The 19,000-nt window shown below is 40.0% G+C and overlaps 1 protein-coding gene across 28 annotated transcripts in view; it reads left to right on the top strand.

Moving 5' to 3' along the window:
• The window catches only part of PCBP3 (poly(rC) binding protein 3), a 247,485-nt gene that overhangs the window by 186,418 nt on the left and 42,067 nt on the right, over positions 1 to 19,000 (top strand). For 20 of the 28 annotated variants that reach the window (XM_025202249.1, XM_025202248.1, XM_006022070.3 and 17 more), the window contains 3 exons: positions 5,726 to 5,804; positions 6,702 to 6,761; positions 14,739 to 14,791. In XM_025202249.1, the coding sequence (XP_025058034.1) occupies positions 5,726 to 5,804; positions 6,702 to 6,761; positions 14,739 to 14,791 (192 nt within the window). The remainder of the gene's footprint in view (positions 1 to 5,725; positions 5,805 to 6,701; positions 6,762 to 14,738; positions 14,792 to 19,000) is intronic. The other 8 variants (XM_025202268.1, XM_025202255.1, XM_025202259.1 and 5 more) reach the window with 3 other exon arrangements.

The raw sequence follows: 19,000 nt of genomic DNA, 5'->3' as shown, positions 1-19,000 counted from the left end.
TTGGAGCAGCCCTGGCTGACAGGAAGCTCAGGGAGTTCAGCCTGCCAGCCTGGGGCTGCTCTGACCTGGCTCAATGTGCTGTGGAGGGGGTGGCTGGGGCAAGGGTGCTTCAGTGCACTCTCATGCCCCATCCAGCCCTGTCAGCATTGACATGTGCATTGGAGTGGATTAAATAAGCACTATCCTACAGAGGCATTTATTAGTTTACTGTGGCTTAATACAATGTTTCTCAACCTTTTAAGTAGCAAGTACCCCCTAACTTCTGAAAATTTTAATAAGTACCCCAACACTCAATTTTCCAGGGGATTTTATATATACAGACTAATGTGTTTCATATGTTGGAAGAAGGGCTGTGTATAGAAGGCCATAATATGACAGATGTCTGATCTGGTGTGGGTAGGGTTGCCACCTTTTACACCAGGTGTGCACAACTCAAGTATGTACTTGGGCTAGAGGTGATGTTGGCCAAAGCTAGGAGGGCTGAACCCAGTGCTGTGCAAAGTGTTGCACGCCAAATTAATACTGGGGAATGTAAAGTGCTGCACAATGCGTGGTGCACCAACATTTTTGCCGTAGTTTTGAGAGGAGGAAGGGACAAGAGAGAGAGGAAAAGAGGGCAAGAGAGAGAGAGTATTGGGGACCCATGTACCCCCTGCTTGTGTCTCGCATACCCCCAGGGGTACACGTACCACAGGTTGAGAAACTATGGCTTAATAGATGTGTAGATGCTCAGACTTTACTGCAGAGCTAATTAGGTAACTCCACAGTAAACGTCTCATGTAGATGCACCCTTTGTGTACCCAGCTAGTGCTTATTGACTTCTGGCATTGATTAAATACCAAATTGTCCTTTTGTTTGATAACAGCTTTGATACACTCTCCTGTTGGAGTAGATTCATTACAAATGAAAAAAGTATTGTATTTGACTGATATTCATTTCACATGGGATTTTGGTAGTTTCTACTATCCATATTGCAAAGACTAATGTCTTTGCAATTTTTAGCCATTCATGCCAAAATTCACATTTGTTAACTGTTTATATTTATTTTGGAGTGAAGCTGGTCATTAAAAGAATATCTTTTTTTTAAGAAGAAAGTATGTAAATAAACACTGCTTCATATTTCAGTAAAATACTTAGAAATAGAAAAAATACAAATTTATCTTTAAAAAGCTGCCAAGTAGTAAAACCAAAAGCATACTTTACTGTAATGAGAAGGTGGAGATTTCAATTGCATATATGTTAGAAGGCCAAATATAAATTGGCATAATTCCAGTGGGCTAAGGCTCTGACTCGGAAAAGTCAGGGTTAAGGTTTCCTGGGAATTCTCATATCTGTCCCCTTGCATGTGTGCTTCACATCTTTTTATACCATCACCATACAACCCTAGGGGATGTAACCTTCTGAACTGGTCATCCCATCCCTGTGATATGGGCTTGCAGTGCATTATATTATTTATATAACAGATGCCATTAAGAAACCAGCATATAACACAATTAACTCTCAGTTAAATAGAGGGATAAATTACAGAAATCTCTTCATATTCAGTAGATGGTAACTGTTGGCAATTGTGGAAATGCTGGAGTTTTCAACAGAACTGTGAAAGGAGTTTGACACCCAGCTGTCAGTAACCTTTAGTGAGATTCAGGCTCCTAACTTCCTCACGTCCCTCTGAAAATCTTAGACTTAATAGCCACCATTGCATGTTGTATGGCCTTATATTGAAAGTCTCTAGTGTGAATCTCATGTTGTTAAAGAATCACTATGGTTTAATATTTGTATTTTTGAGGGATAAGATGATTTAAATACATGATTGCTATTTGCACAATATTATATTTACTCGCATGCCACACATCCTGTTTCCCCAGAATCCAGCCCTCCAAGACTGGGGTCCATGTGTTAAGCTGGGAAACTGATTTCTGCACTAGAATTGAAGCACAGGGACATTGTAACGGGTGAATGGGGATGCTGTAATGGCTTCTCTGGGCTCTCCTTTTTTGCCATCTAGGAAGGGAGGGGCAGAGTACATTCTTCAGCATTGTAGCTTTAGCTCTTTCATAACTGGTGCGGAATTTGCAGCAGCTTTTGTCTGAGCAGAGATGGTCAGTATTCAGCCATGTGGTCAAGATCCCTTCATTTGGAAAAATCTTTATTTCTTCATTCTGCCGTCCCTAAAGAAGGAGTGTGTCTTATTTGGGGGTATGTGGTATGTGAGAAAATATGGGGACTTACAAACACAAACCATAGGTGTCACAAATCCACAGCTCCTACAATATTCATGCAAACCAATAACAGTGGCATTTAATGTAGCTAAGGCAATTTTTAGAGGTGCTATATTTATCAAGTGTAACAGACAGCACAGTGTAAGCCATAATTTTTCAGTGTACACATTTTAGACAGTTTGGCATAACATTTCCTGTTTTTTGCTTCATTCATTTCAATTTCTCTCTTAAGTAGACTGTAAATAAAAATGTGATATATTCTTTTTAGTCAGACAAATTTACTCTTTCTTCTAATTTTCCTTCTTAAAAAATCCCAGCATTCATTTGTACTGTGTTGCTTCTTAGTATGCTGCTTCTCTTTCTTACAGGAATAAAACATGTTATGATATGCTGTACTGTAGGAATATTTATTTGCTGGTCAGTGTTAGAAAAAGAATATTGGGTTCTGGTTCATTATACTTTGGCTTTATTTTGAAAAATGTGTTTATTTGTTGCCTGAAAGAAGACTGCATGCTTTGGCTGTATAATTCTCTCTCTTGCAAAGTTCTGTTCATTAAAACAGTGTTGAACAATTGAATTAATAGAATATGACAGAACATTTTCTATGTTTGTCTTCTACAACAGATATTTGTATATTTGAACCTCTTCTTTTTTAGAGACTCCTAAACAAAATAAAAGTTCTGGAAATCTGAAAGTAAGCTAAAGGAATGAAAATTAATTCAAGTACTTGGGGTAAAATCTTAAATTATTTTCTAACTTTTCATTCAGCTAAATCTCTCACTCAAGTCAATGGGAGTGTTGACTCTTAGGACAAGTTTGCTCCTGTGTGTTTATCTGCAGGTTGAGATATGTTAACATCTAGACAAGTTTTCATTTGAAATCTGCAGTGGGAGAAGGGAAGGCAGCTGGCAGTGATGAGGAATCTCATGAGTATTTGGGTGAGAAACAGTCATATGAAGAGCGTAGGAAATTGTGCAGTTTGATGGAACCTAATATTATATATGTTGAGCCATGTACCACTTTGCCAATTGTTCATTAGTAAGGCATACACAGAAACTTTGTTGATGGCTACCGTTATTCTGCACAACTGCTTACTGATAAAAACTAGTGCTCTCTGATCATGGCACCTCTGTACCTAATATATGTCCGAATAAATGCTACATCCTAGAACTTTGTATAGCTCCCTCCAGCCCATCAGCGTACACAAATTAGACACACCAGATATGTTTTAGACAGTTGAGGCATTGGTTTTAGCAACTTTAACCTAATGCCTCAGTATGAAGTTCATGTTCCTTTTGAGGTTTTTTCATGTTATAGTATGCATTTGTTAAAAGTCTGTTTTAAGAATATTTCTCTGTTTTAAGAATATTTCTTAAAATAATCTAAATTAGTAATAAACAGAAAAGAGTTCATTATTTCCCTCTGCCCCAAGTGGCTATAATGTCCCTAGTCCCTGAAGTCATTCCTTTGGATGAAACAATGTTCCTTCATGGGTATATAAGGACTGTCCAGATAAAGAGCAGTTTGATTGAGTGGTCTGAGCTTCCCAAGTTATTTATTTCAGCTTCCATTTCTCAATCCCAGTAGCAGTAAGTGAGACTCATATCATGTGAGCTAAGAATGCTGGGAGAAGCTAGTCTGGCAATGACAGTAGTGAAGAAGTGGATCTTGTAAGGTACTGCACAGTAACTGTCAGTAGACGTTTGGGATCACAGTGAGTATTCAGCATATAGACACTAATTTTAAAAGAAAAATGTAATTGCTACAGAATCACTGAAAATTATATTTTTAACTTTAAAACAAGCCTAAAGAAAGCATTTTGGTTTTCATTTTAGTGTGAGGGAGGAAAATTCTTCTTTTCATAATTATATTATTTTTATTTAACTTATTGTTGCCATGCCTAGGAGAATAACATATCGTAGACCTTGTTTTCCACGTTGTTTTGATGGAATCCTGTTGTGTATGATACTAGGGTTTATTCTTATTTTGATAGGTAGAGATTTGTACACAAAACTCCTTGCAAAATGATACTCCTCCCCCTAGATAAGTGAAACCTTGAAGAGATGTTTAGTAAGTGGTGCTTTCAGTGCTTTTTGATTGGGTAGAATAGCCGATGGAAACTCCGACTTGTGGAATATTCATATTTGACCTTCTCTTTTCTGCCAGTTTGTTTTAAAAAGTTGCCAAAGTTTGCATGCCAAGTGCTGCTGATGTTTTGCCTGCCAACTCCCTGGTAGCTGACAGAAATATACCATTTCTAAGATTCCCTTTCCACCTCCCTACTTGTTTTCTTCAGCTTCCCAACTCTTCTGCCGCCAGTGCTTCACCCTTCCCATTGCTAATATCAGACTTCCCTGCACGCCCTCCCTCAGATGTGCTGCAGGAGTAAGGAGTTTTTTTCAAATGTTATTTCACTTAAAAATTAAAATAACTCCCTCCCTATGCCTCGCAGGGGGGCTGGATTAATTGGTCTATCAGGTTTTTTTTTCCATTTCTGATTTCTATGATTCTGTAAACCTTTAAGGTCACCAAAGCACTGTAAGGTCTCCGAGGGGCATGTGACACATGATGTTCCCTCCTCCATACACAGCAAAATCTTGAAAGTGGCCTTAGTAGGATGGAAATTTCTACTTCGTTAATTTTGAATTTGGAACAATAGAAGAGATTGAGCACAAAATGTATTCCAATAGCATTCTTCTTCGTGAGATCTGTTTATGAAGGGGCCGTGAAAAGACTCCGAGCACAACAAGGGATATGCAGGATCTGAAATACTTACCTGTGTTGGCTGAAGCCCATATTTTGCCAAGCTGCTAGATAGCTTGTATAAAATATTTTTTAAAAAGCCTACTTTAAGACCTACAGTTGGTTTGCCTGCCAGATAAATTTCCCTCAAAATGTACTGTATACAAGTAAAGTGAAGGTCACATCCACTGGGTAATGAAATAGAATGGTCAGTCATTGCATGTTTCTTACAGTTATTCCAGGAACTTAAAAGGATTTCTTAAATATTGGAATTTGACCATCCTGGACCTGGCAGCAGACTGGACACAGCTCAGATATTGTATATCTATTCTAAGCTCATAGTAGGCAGTTGTAGTCAGTTACAAAGCCTGAGAAGCCAAGATGCAACTAGAACTAGTTTGCATTGGCACCTTCATACCAGCATTAGTATCTCCTAGTTTTGTCAGTGCTGGCTATGCTATTTGTGTGCCTGTGGGATCAGAAGAGATCTGTAGTGATGGAGTTAAGTAATTTCAGTTAGACAGAGATCAAAATTGGGCTTGCTGCTGGTATTGTACTTCAGACCCTGATCAAGCACTTCTGCTAAAGATTTGGGCTTACTGTATTTACCCAGGCCAAGTCCTTCTGTTAATGTTGTGTTTGCCATGTCTTAACATGGCTTCCTGTTTTTTTTATTATAATTTTGTTCTTAATTTTTTTGGTGTGACTTGTTGTACTCTATAACAATAACCTTCTTAGTTCTAATGTCCCTCCTACCCCCTCAGCAGTTGACCAAGCTCCACCAGTTGGCTATGCAGCAAACCCCTTTTACTCCCCTTGGACAGACCACCCCCGCTTTCCCTGGTACGTACCCAGATGCCCTTTACAGATTTCCTTCTCTTCTTACCTGTAGAGTTTCTCTCTCTTTCTAAACTTGTTTTATTTAATGGAAATAAATAGGACAAGTAAATGGAAGTTGCAAATGTCATTGGTGAAAAGTTAACTAAGAGACTAGTTTAATGTTTCCATTTTTTCTTATAGTCCAGTTCCTTGTGTTAACAGTGCTTGTCCCACCTACCTGCTTTTGAGAAGCCATTTTATCAGCTTCCTGCTTTGCGAGCTATTTAAGCAGACGTGAATCAAACTTGATACAAAACCCAATGCTCCTTGGCCCTTTCTAGCACAGAGGAGTTGTTATTCATGACGACAAGCTGATATTATTCATTGCGAGACATCCATACATTTTGACAATGCTTCATTCGTTAAGCTTTGTCTGAAGATTGAAAGCCAGCAAAGGCTTTGTAAATTCCTTTCAGTTCTTCCTGTGTATCGCTGTCTGGGATGTACTTTTCATAAGCACAAAGAAGTGTTAGAATATTGATGTCAGAGTACTACTGTATGTGAACTAGACTGTGCTTCATGAAATGTGGTGGGGATTAAGTGTGGTTCTTGGGAGTTATCTCTCTTTTTGTAGAAGTGTATTAAAAACAAGGACAATCAGACTTGTAGCTAATGCTGTTTGTCTCATAAACTTTATTGACAAAACAAATATTGCAGTGTAAATTTTTCACTGTAGATAAGGGTGGCAGATATAGTGGAGGGAATTAGAATACTTACATTATCTTCATTTCACTCAATGGTCAAAAGTGCCAGTTGGTTGCTGCCATTTTGTCCATCATATTTTGAGCTTCCTAGTTGAAGTGACATTGCTTATCTCCTTGAAGGCAAAAGCATTAAAACTCTTTCTTCTTTGCTCTTCAGGAGAAAAGCTGCCCTTACATTCCTCCGAAGAAGCTCAAAATCTGATGGGCCAATCATCAGGTAAAACAAAGGCTCTAGGGAAATAAGTAGACTTCTGTTGCGAACTTTTACTTGAATAGGACCCTGTCATTGTAATCATAGATAACGTATCATTTTGTTTGTCAAGACAATATGACTTCCAGTGGGCAAGACAAGATTAGCTAGGACAATACCTACCTTTTTCTTTGTACATGTCAAAAGAAAGAAAAAAATTGCCCATACTGTACTGTGTTTTGATTTTTTTTAAGTATTCTCTTGATATGTTTCTATAACTGTTATTCATGCAAATGGAAATTATGCATTGATAAAGAAGACAGAGTTATGATCCATAATACTGCATTAATTTTTTTATAAAATTCTACTTGAGACAATAGAAAAATTCCTGTGGTACCAAGGTACAGTATGACTTTGGTGATATCACTTTTTTAGTCCATCCAAGGTGAGGTAGCTTCCTAGGTTACAGAGTACATTAATGTGTCTTAGTACAATTGTAAGTTTTTGATAAATGCCTATTTCAAATATTTTGCACTGACAATTTCATGCATGCTTGTATATACTAGCTCTCTTTTATCATTTATTTTGTATATATTTGAAACAGTTAAAATAAATTTTCTTAGCATTTGAGAATATTTGAGAGAAGAAATTAAGAACTCTAAAAATTTTTGGCATTTGCATGACTTAGAATGCTTTTCATTTAAACAATACATTTGACACATTACAGTAGGATGCTGAACAACTGCACTTCCAGTCAACTGCATATTTTTTCTGCAGTGCAGTTTCTTTCCTTCGCTTAAAGTTCCTGCTCCTTTTTGATCAGGAAATCTCATGCTATTTATGAAAACTTGAAAAAATACCTCTTTAAATTCCCTTATATGTTAGCACAGTACTTTAAAATGTAATTGCTGGCTATGGGCAAATGTACCTTTTAGCCCCTTCATAATGGGAGGAGAGTTGCTGCACAGAAGTGGGCATCTGATGTTATGCTGTCACTGTAACTGCTGCATACTTCTGTAGTGATCCACTGCTGTAAATTCAGCTCTCAATACAACGATTAAAATTACAAAAGCTTTGCTACACTTCTGTTGTTACAGGAAAATGCAGAGATAACAGTTGCATTATAGGTAGCGATCAATCACTAAACAGTACGTTTTCATAACCACACAGAGGCCAGTCCTACTTAGTGTGGTAGTCTGGCATTCTACTGTATCTCCTAATATGGCCTAGTAATAAAGTATTTTCAGGAAAAAAAAAAAAAGAATTCCTCATACCACTAGGGAAAAAAACCCATATAAGGACATGTCTGGTTGGTGGATGGATATGTATTACAGCAAACTACTTTGAGCAGAGAGAGTTAGTTAGCCTTGCTTTCCTCCCTCCCCCCATCCAACCTGGTGTCCTCTGCTACCTGGTATTCTCTCCTGCTGCTGTAGCTGTTCCCAGATGATGCAAGCAAGGAGGGAAGGCAAGGATGCCCTGCAGGGAGCAGTTGTGTAGGTACAGTGACAGTGGTGCACAGATTTCTCCTGCCAGCACAGGACATGGAGGGAAGTGTAGAAGGAAAGCCGGGAGCGGAGGCTGGTAGGTGGAATCTGCATACTGTCACTGGTTTAGCTGGTAGAGCCCAGCACGCTATGCACCTGTTCCTCACAGCCACTAGCTGAAGCAGAGCAGGAGTGGCTCTGGCTTCTCCCTCCCCTTCCCCAGATACCTGCCCCCCTCCCCTTCACTGTTGATTTGCTGCTCTCTGCCTAGCTTTCTGGCGTCTACTGCTGACCTGCGGGCTCCAGCCATGCCTCGCCTCCATCCTGGAGGACTGAGGGACAGTGGGCCACACCCCCTTGAGGAAATCCTATATCTGCCCATGTGGACGTGTAAGCTTTTGTGAGCAAGAACTCACGTCATCAGATGATTTAGTGAGTTCTTGTTCACAAAAGCTTATACATGTCTGATTCATTAGTTTATAAGGTGCGTCTCTATCCTGCTTTTTGCGATACAATACTATGCTTATGTTTAATGGGCTCAATCCTCATCAGTTGTAAATAAGTTTAGCTCTAGTGAAGTCACTGAAGCCATGTCTTCCATGTGAGCTAAGGATTTGAACCTAATGTGTATACATATACATGAAGTACACATATCAAGATAGCTTATATGAAATCACATATATACATATATATATATATATATACATCTAATAACATTTAACCAAAAAGGCAAGTTTAGACTATGGAAATGGAAACTGCCTAATCCTTCTATTAAAATCAATTGTAGTTACATGTATGTGGGGAGAATTAAGGGGAGAATTTAACTGAACTAAAGTTTACTTGTTTCCTTTTGCATACATTAGGACTGAGGTCACAGTAGTATTAGGTGTGACATACACTTAGCTTCTCAGCTGGTGTAAAGAAGCATAGGCCCTTAAACACAACACAAATATACTGGTTTATAGCAGCTGGCCATGCCTTTTCATTTAGCCAAGAACACCCATCCTAATATTCAAGGAGCTGACTGTGATTGTTGTTAATATTGTTTGCTTCAGAAAATGTCCCTTAAAGAATTCTAAGCTGTTACTAAATTGAATGACATAATTCCTGCGAGAAACTCCAGAGCATTCAAATATCATGCAGTCTGGAGTTTTCCATCCACTGGGCAAGATGCACCTCAGAAACATCTCAGAATGCTAGGAAATTTGAAATGATGGCTGGTGTGGAGCCCCCCACACACCTCACACCTTCTAGGTTTTAGGTACATGAGGGATTTGAGATGGCAGTGTTAAAGTGAATGATAAATAGCTTCCAGAGAGAAGCAGTAAGGAGGCCTCCCTACTGTCAGCATTTGATCAGAAGCGGGGCAAACTGGAGGTTCAGGAGATTAGACAGCAGATAGGAGAGAATTTATCCAAAACCAAATGAATCCTTTAGTCCCATTTAACTATGGGCAAATATTAGGATCAGCTACTGTTTCTCCTTTTATTGTGTTTTTCTTCCTATTAACACTTCAGGGGTAGAAGTGTTATCACAGAAAACAATTATTAGTGAAAGTAGGAAGTATTTAAAAAAATCAATGTCTGTTTTAATAAGAGTAGTACTCTAGAAACCTGCATGAGACAGGTGCTTTACACTGGAGCTTGGCATGTAGGAGTCTGTTGTCAATCAGTTGAGTTCTTTATTGTACTTAATTGTACTATAAAACCTGTATTACACTTAGATGACCTTTCATTATGCTGTATTTTGCTGTGGTATTTCACTTAAGGTATGATAGGAATAAGGAAGGTGTGGTCATTGGAGGACCTGGCTTTTATTTATACTTCATTTCCTTTCCTTTGTGATTTGGGCAAGTAATTTAGGCCAAAACACTCTAATTTGGATGTCTAAGAGCATGGGTTTGAATCTATATTTACATGTTTAAATAAGTGGGCTGCTTTCAGAGATTCTGAGCAGATCCCAATAATAACTTGGTGAGTCTGAAAATCTGAAAATTTGGGTATGTTAATATAGGTCTAAGCACCTAATTCTGAGCGGCCAGGTTTGGATTGTGACTTCATTTTTTTGTTCCTTCAGTTTCTTCCTCTCTTAGCTAGGTCTACTTCTTATCTAGCAACATAGACTGTAAATAAATATCTCATTTGATGCAGTTCTGGTTGTCCCAGATTTTGACCCACATCAAAACAGGAGCAGCACAGCCATTTACACATACAGCCCCTCCAAGCTGCATTGCAGCTCCTTTGCCAGTATGTGGCCAGCAAAAATACACAGCCTGAAAGTCTTGTCCCTATGACCTGCAATTAACTTAGGGTGAAGTTGCACATTACACGTAGACTATACTAAGGGCACTTAAAATGTAAGCATCTAAACATTAAGCTTGTTAACTTGTGCTGAGTTTCCTCTGAGCATCTCAAAGTTATGCCACTTCAGGCAAGGGTTAACACTGGGCCATGCTACCTAGCTCGTGTTAGGTAGCTTCAGTCTGCTCCACAGAAATAAAATGAGCAATTTGCAGTTCACCAGCATCCCAGGATGCACTGCTCCACCTGCCCAGAGCAGGGATAGAGCAAAGGTGTCCTGGCTCCTAACGATGCCCTTGCTCGCCAGACCTCTAGTGGCAGGTCAGAGCTGTGCAGGGAAGAAATGGTATTAACCATTAATGTATGACTGCCCACAGCACATTACAAATTTAACAGCACTTAACATTCCACAGATTTCATGTGGTTTAAGTGTAATGTATAACTTCATCCTTACAGATGCACATGAGATAATGGGCTTGTCCTGGAACAGAAGGCTGTCTCCTGGTAGAAATGTAATATTCAGTTACAGTACTAGGATGATTATGAGTAGGGCTGTGTGAAGCTTCAGTCACTGATTTGATTCAGTGGAGATTCAGCCCGATTCAGCGACTGAGTTATGAATCCAAATCAAATCAGGAGACCCTTTAATCTCTCTGAATTGAATTGGAACCCTCTGAATCAATTTGGAAAGATTTGATGATTCGGACGTAGACACAGTTTTAAGTGTTTTTTTACATACCTCAAGTTAGGAGGCAGTTCGTGAATGCTGAGATACTAGGACAGATGGAGTGTCCCACAGGATCCCCAGCACTCTTGGCAGTGGACCTAGAAGTGGACCAGAAGCACTTCCGGTCCACTTCTGGGTCTGCCTGGGAGCGTGCACGGAACGCCCTCCCACCCACCGGCTCAGTGACTGGTGCCTCCTGGGTCTGGGGGGGAACCCAGGGTCCCCCTGTGGCTGATTGCTGAGCTGGGGCGGGGCGCAGGGGAGTTCCCCACGTGCTTGATGGTGGACCCGGAAGTGGACCGGAAGTTAATTGTTCCTGTGGGATCCTCCGTCTGCTCCACCATTGTAGCGTTCACGAGCCATGCCTGGTACCTCGAGGTATGTAGAAAAAACATGTAAAGCTGTTTATGGCTGAATTGCTGATACTTTGAATCAGCATTGAATCTTCGGATTCGGATTTGGGTAAATCGAATCGGGACAGTGATCCAAATCAGCTAATCGAATCACTGTCCCTGATTCGGGCTGAATCTGAATCAAATTCGGCCTGTTTCCCACACCCCTAATTATGAGGCTAAATTCAAGAACGTATTGAAAGCATTATATATAATACATATATATTAGAGAGGTCTGGTCTAATATATAATAGATATAATTTCCCAAAGTGGGTTCCAGAAAGCCTCTTTAAATGTGAAGCTTTCTTTCAAAATATGCTTTACAGTTCACAGATGAGGGTTTACTTAAATTGCTGTTTAAAAGATTTCACAGAAACTGTGAAATCTGGCATTGTCCATGGAATCAACAAAAAAAACTTTAAAAAAATAAAATGCTGACTTCACTGGGAGCCAACAGTCCTCACTGCTGCTGTGGCCCAGCTTCACAGACACCCAGGAGTGGAAGGCACTGGCTGGCAGGATGATAAGAAGGGCAATAGAAAAAATAACAGCTGCCCCCTTGTCCTTCCTCCCCCCCAGGGCCTCTCTGCCAATCAGTGCCGAGAGGCAGGGCCACCTGAGTACATCTGTGAAATGTCCATGGAATTTGCTCATGATTAACCTGTAGAAACTGGTAAATCTAACCATGATTTAAGTAGACGCTTATCCAGAGTTCTCAGTCTTGGTGAAAAGTACTTTTCATCACATCAGCTTCAGCATGCTAAAGAAAATGGTGATATGTTACATTGACAAAAAAATTACATATAATTACTCTTCATTCTATCATTAGCTCAGTGTCATTTGCAGTTATAAACTTAATGCCAAAAGCTCCTGCTGTTCTAGTTTAAATTCTCACTTAAATAAATACTACGACCAGAGATGTAGCTTATTGGCTCATTCATTTTCTAAATACGTTTTATTGTTATCAACAAAACTAGAAGGAGGTTCTCTTTAGAGGTACAGAAAATCTTGATGGAAATAAAAAATGGCAAAACTAGATCATTACCTGCATAATTTTTATATGCTTATTAGAGTAACTGCAAACTATCCCATGGCATTTATGGGGTGATTCCATGCTGTGAATTGCACAACAGAATTCAATATTGCTGCTGTGTTATTCATAGCAACGTAATAAGTAACTGGCTTTATCTCTGCTAATTGGGTAAAATGGTAAAGCAGGAAGCATTTTCAGAACAGGAGAAGGCCACCTGGCTTTATATTATACACCTTTTTTGTTTCATCTCAGTTCCATTTTCCCTATTCTTTTTTTCCAAACCTGTGAATCCCCTCTTTCTCTACACATACACCCACTTAGGTTCATTTTTAAGATATTTATATTCTTTACCTTAAATCCCTTCCCTTATTGTTTATTATATATCTTAATTAAAAGTGTTGTAAATAAGTGTAAATTCGTGCTGGCCACCAGACAGCTTTGCTCTCCTTGTACAGCAAATAAGGATATAAAAGTAATTATCTCTGCCTTGAGTGAAGATGTAGTCATTTCATTTAAAGAAGCTAATCATGACATATTGCTTGGTCTTATACCAAGAATATTATGAGATGCTGCTTAGTTACAGGCTATATAGATTCACTCCACTGCTTCCCATATTGATGGAAGTGTCCTGTATCTTTTTGGAGAAACTGAAAGGAAATATATGTCTCTATACATATTGGTCACTAGATACAGTGTGTTTCTATGTGGTTTTGCAAGCATGCAGGCTCTAAAACTGAGCCTTATTTTATTGTGCTTTTCCTGTGGAGTAAGGTCTGATGGGTGTTGAATTATGTTAGTCAGTGAGTGTGCTGTACTTTGTCTTAGATTTATTGCTGTATGTAAACCTATGGTGCTTTGACTCCCAGAGTTATATTACAGAACATGAAAAAGGATAACATCAAGGACTTCCACTCACAGTGTGTACTACTGAGTCAGGGTGGCCTCATACTCCATTTTCATACATTAGTAAGCCCTTGGTGAAGAGACCTGCCAGAAGGGCCTATAGAAATACATTATTGTTGTGATGCAGCACTTCCACTTGTCCTAAGAAAGTCCATTCTTAATTTATCTGCTACATCTCCTCTCCTTGTCTGTTATCTTAAATTAATTCTTTTGCATTGATATGACTAGAACAGGGGTGTAAAATCATCTGACCCCTGCAGACCAGATGAGTGGTGTGGAGCTAGTCCATGGGCAAAAGGACTGGTACAGGGCTGGTCCTGCAAGCTGTATCAGGCCTATGGACTCCCTCTCTACACATGGCAACTTCTCCAGGAGCCACACTGCATATGGTGCCTGCCCTGGACTGGCCAGGGCAGGGCTGTGTGCAGCATGGGTCCCAGGCAAGCAGGGGCAGTTGCTGTTTGTGGAGTACAGGTCAATTCAGACCTAAGGGCAGCACCATGTTCTGGAGGATGGGTCATATCTTTGACAGTTCTGGACTGGAGAGTTTTGTAGGGTGTATACTTCTTACCCCTTGAAGACAGAGTCATGATGAAGCATTTCTATTATACTGGGTTTCTTCTTTCTAATAGGATTTCTCACTTGCTGGCATTTGCTTACAAACTTCCTTGCATAAAAGGCATACATTATTTTTCATTGGTAGACTTGCAGCAGAGCACACAATGTTGCTTATTTAGTCTACCTGGACATTACTCAGGTGGTTTTATAATTTTGCACTTTGTCTTACGCTAATCTCGAACCATTTTGCATTTTATATTTGAGGGAGGGAAGTATGAACCAGGTGCTAATAGTGAGGAGCTTTTACCTTTTAATTCCTGGAAGAAAGACAAAGCACTGGGAAGGCACTTCTAGTCCCTGATGCTTAGTTTGGAAGCTGTGAAGTTCATCTGGAAGGGTTAGGGATTTCAGCAGACCAGGTAACGCTGTAGGAGAGAGATTAGTAATCGTGTTCCTTGTCATTATACCAGAATGTGTTGTCCCCTTCCCCTCCTGGCCCTGAAGCAGTGCACAACATTTGTAATGTCTGCTATTTTGGTAAAAATCAGGAAATGCATAGCTTTTTGTTTGCAAGCTATAACCATTTTCCCTTGCATATGCTCAGGTTTGGATGCCAGTCCCCCGGCCAGTACTCATGAACTCACCATTCCCAATGATGTGAGTATAGCACCTTTGAATGCTCTCTGTGCCTTGATTTATAAATATATAAAAATGAGAAATAAATCATTTAAATAGTGTTAGAACAAACAATTCGTTCCCTAAATCCAGCCATATCACTTGAAGAAAGTTGCTTCTTCATGCAGAACGATTACTGGGCAGATTAAAGGCATTTAAGAGTGTGTCAGTATGACTGCCCTTTTTATATCTTTGCTAGTGTAAAATCTCATTCATATTTCTTCTTTAAAATGAATTTAGTGCTCATGAAATCTGCCGGTTGATTGCTCTAGAGAATGAAGACTTTAATAATCCACAACAGGTGCAGCTGGAGAAGCACCGCAGACACTTCATATTTTCTCACCAATGTGCCTTAACTGTAACTACCTCTGGGAGGAGAGGACAGCTGCCCTGACAGACTTTTTGCTGTGCATCAATAGGACTGATTTAATTTACTGAAGATAAAGTTGAAAGGGGATTAATCACAAATTTATGCTGATCTTATAAGGAAAGGGAGACCCCAATATTTACTTTAAAGAATTGGCAGATGTGTAGAAGGAGAGGAATGAAACTAGTGATAATTTTCAGCAGTAGAATACATGTAAAATCCTTTCTGTGAATTTTGCATGATGATTTTTAAATAAATGCTCACAACCATGTTTGTGTTCCATCAGCATTTGAGCTGTTGAGTGTTACAGATACAAGCATTGGTGTGCAGTGAATTTCAAACTCACGTGCTCAGATATTCACAGAAGTGAAACATTAAGGGTGAGATTCTCAGCTTAATTTCCCACATATGTGAGATACACAGCGGCCCCTATGGTGCACACAGAGGAGTCTGGGATAAATACTTGGATAGCACGGGGTAGGCTTAGCTGGCCATATATTACTTGCTCCCCAACTCCAGTTGAAGGCAGGGAGGCAAAAGGCAGAAGGTATGACACTCCATTGATCCTGGATGGGCACAATGGTTCCTATGGGACTATTGCAGACAGTAGTTGTTGGGGGCCATTTTAATCCCATCCCCCTCCCCACTTCAGAACAGGAGGAGCAGAGAAATAATCTAAAATTATCTGTTCTGTCCCTTTTCACCAGCACTCTCCTTAGGTGGGCCAAAGCTAAACTCGACCAATCCAGTATTTGTACCAGGTGTTCACCTAGTTAAGAAACAGAAATGCACCCCGTGCAGGTGAAAATTGCAATTGCAGCTCAGTGTCATGAAAGTTTCCCAATTTAAATTTGGTTTGCATATCTTTCAACACTGTGCTATATTTTCCTCTAAAACTCCCTGTGTGTAATGTGGGGCTTGAGTTCTTTTAAGTCCAATGAAACACATTTTCATATCCCTCTTTCCTATTGGTGCAGAATACAAACCTTGCCTCTTGTTCATAAAGGAATAAATACAGGTGAGACAGGAGATCACTTTACAACATCAGGGGAGGGTTGTCCCCTCTACTGCAGAGTGGTGTGAGCTCTCAGGATTTGAGAGAGTAAGCTGTGAGTTCCATAGTTGTTAGGGACTGGAAGGGACCTTATAGATCATCGGGTCCAGCCCCTCTGCACTTGGGCAAGAAAAACTACTGGGATCAGATGACCCCAGCAAAATGGGCGTCAAGATGCTTTTTGAAGATTGTCAGGGTGGGTTACTGTACCACTTCTTGGGGGAGCCTGTTCCAAAATGATTCTCTTTTCCAATGGCCCAAAACTTGAGGTGGTGTGTATGCATGTGTTTATCTGTTATGGCTCCTTTATCTGAGCCCTCTTGATCATGTAACAACTGTAGTATGAAGAAATCCTATTTTATAGGGGAGTGGAGGAGCTGAGGGACCCATTCAAAGTCTTAAACACCTGGTGACTTTAAATGTACCTTTTTCATAAGATCATTGTAAAACACCCCTCCTGTTGGGGAAAAAAAATAGTATTATGAGGCAATGCTTTAATGTAACTACCTGGAGAATTCTACTTACTTAGAACATGTGAGAGAGAACCTTCAAGCATGATGATGCTATGATCAGCTTCTTCTAGAAAAAAATCCTTTCATTTAATACACGAAGCTGCAGAGAATCTTGAAGTCTTTTATGCCTTAGAAAGCTATTATGATGATCTCTCCAGGGCTAGGGACAGACATTACACAAAACCGGCTTAAGTGATCGGAAACTGATTTAAACCTGTAACAGAACAGATGTTCTGTGCACATAAACCAGTTTGAAAATGGCTGAAACTGGTTTAAAATAAACCTGGTTAAATGTAGTATCAGACTTAACTGATTTGGGTCAAACCAGTTTATGCAATGTCTGTCTCAGATCCCTTGCTGGTTTAAGATAAACCTGATTCCCCCAGCATCCCAGCATGCTCTCTGGGCTGGGTGGGGCTGTCTGCTCCACAGCAGGGCTGACCCCTCCCCTCTGCTCCCTGGCTGCAGCTCTGGCAAGACTGAGGGCTGCTCCCCACCCTTCCCCTCGCCACTCCCTGCTAAGTAGGAATTCCCTCCTCCCCTCTGCCTTGATGAGAGGTGTCTGGTAATGTCCCTCTGTTGCTGTCTTAATTGGGTAATAAACACTGAGCTAGGGATGATAAACACTTGTTATCAATTCCCTGCTGATCTAATCAGAGCGTTCTGCCCGGGCCTGGCCACGCCCCTCCTCAGCTCAGCTCTATGGTAGCAAAGGGGGGCTGCTATAGTGTCCCCCAACTTCTAGCCTGAGCCACTGCAGGCATGTGCCTGCATGTCCAGGATGTCTGCGCAGTTACAAAGTGATTTAGCCTAGCCAGGTTAGACTAACCTATAAAGATTGAATCAATTCAGGCTCTGGCTTTTTAAATATCTGTCCCTAGCCCAGTGGACTAGGGTGAGAAGCAACATTGCTATCACAGTTAGTCACTGGACACTTTTCAAATTTGCTTTTGTTCCTAGGGTTAAGTAAATCCTCTTCGGAGATGGCTAGGAGCTTTCCTGTTTCTGATTGCTGTTGACTCAGTGAGTTGAGTTATCTAGGTATTTGAAACATAAATTACACATGGCTTCTGTAAAGATTAGGTCATGTTTTGCAGCAGGATCCATTTTAAATAAGTAACAGTTCTCTGTAAAGGTAATGCCAAAATGATTGTCATGTGTCCCTTTAAAGAACTCAGAATTGCAGTCAGTAGAAGTCAAAAACATCATACAGGGTTTATCAGTTGTTTGCCACACCCAGTAATTTGAAATATCTTTTTCTTTTTTTTAACTTTATACCTTTCAGTGGCCAGAATGATTTTGGCCAGTAAGTTTTACCCTAGACAAAAGAGGCTGCTTTGAAGTCTTTTCAAATTCCCTCTTTTGTCTGTGTCTGGAGATGACAAGCTGGCTTGAGCATCTCTATCTTAGGGTGAGTAATATAACAGTTTTTTAGCAGATGTGGACCAGGTTTTCCTTGTGTTACAGAGTAAAGCAACACCAGAAATCAAGGGGTGAACACCCTTGTTTTTTGGAAATTCTGCTTGACTGATTCTCATGCCCATTCCCATTTTTTAAAATGATTTAGTATACTCGTTGTTGTTCCTTGTTTAATTATGTTTGATGGGTGAGAAGAGGCAGGAGAGTATAATGGAAGGCAGTATTTTTTGGAGGAGGACTAATTTCAGAAAAGCTCCACTTACGACATTTTAAAAGTATGTATTTTCTAATCAGGAGACTTCCATCTCAGTTTGCCTTTTTACAGGTTCAAAGTGCAGAAAATCATCAGCTATGCTGGAACAAACAGGGACTAGGAGCAGTAAACAAACATTTCTCTCACCCCTGAAATTATTGCAAGACCTGACTGGAAAGAAAGACAGAAACATAGAATCCTATAATCATTAAAACAGGGCTAGAAAAGACTTCAAGAGGTTGTCTAGTCCAACTACTTGCTCAAAACAGAATCAGCCCTGACTGAACATCCTATGCAAAAGTTTGTTTAACCTACACTTAAAAACATCAATGACAGCCGTTCCATGACCTCTGTAGGTTATCTGTTCCTATGTCTAATCACCTTCATAATTAGGATTTTTTTTCTAATATCCAATCTCCCTGTGGAATTTAAGCCTATTAATTCTTGTCTTGACCCCTTTGGAAACAGAGAGCAATTGATCACCATACTCTACTCTACTCTCAGTGTTTTCTGAGTTTGAAAATTGTCTCCAAATCTCCCATCAGTCTTATCTTCTCTAGGGTATATAGTCACAATACTTCCAGCC

The sequence above is a fragment of the Alligator sinensis genome, unplaced genomic scaffold, assembly GCF_000455745.1.
Source record: "Alligator sinensis unplaced genomic scaffold, ASM45574v1 scaffold566_1, whole genome shotgun sequence".
NCBI lineage: Eukaryota > Metazoa > Chordata > Crocodylia > Alligatoridae > Alligator > Alligator sinensis.
This window is presented reverse-complemented; position numbering and strand designations above follow the sequence as displayed.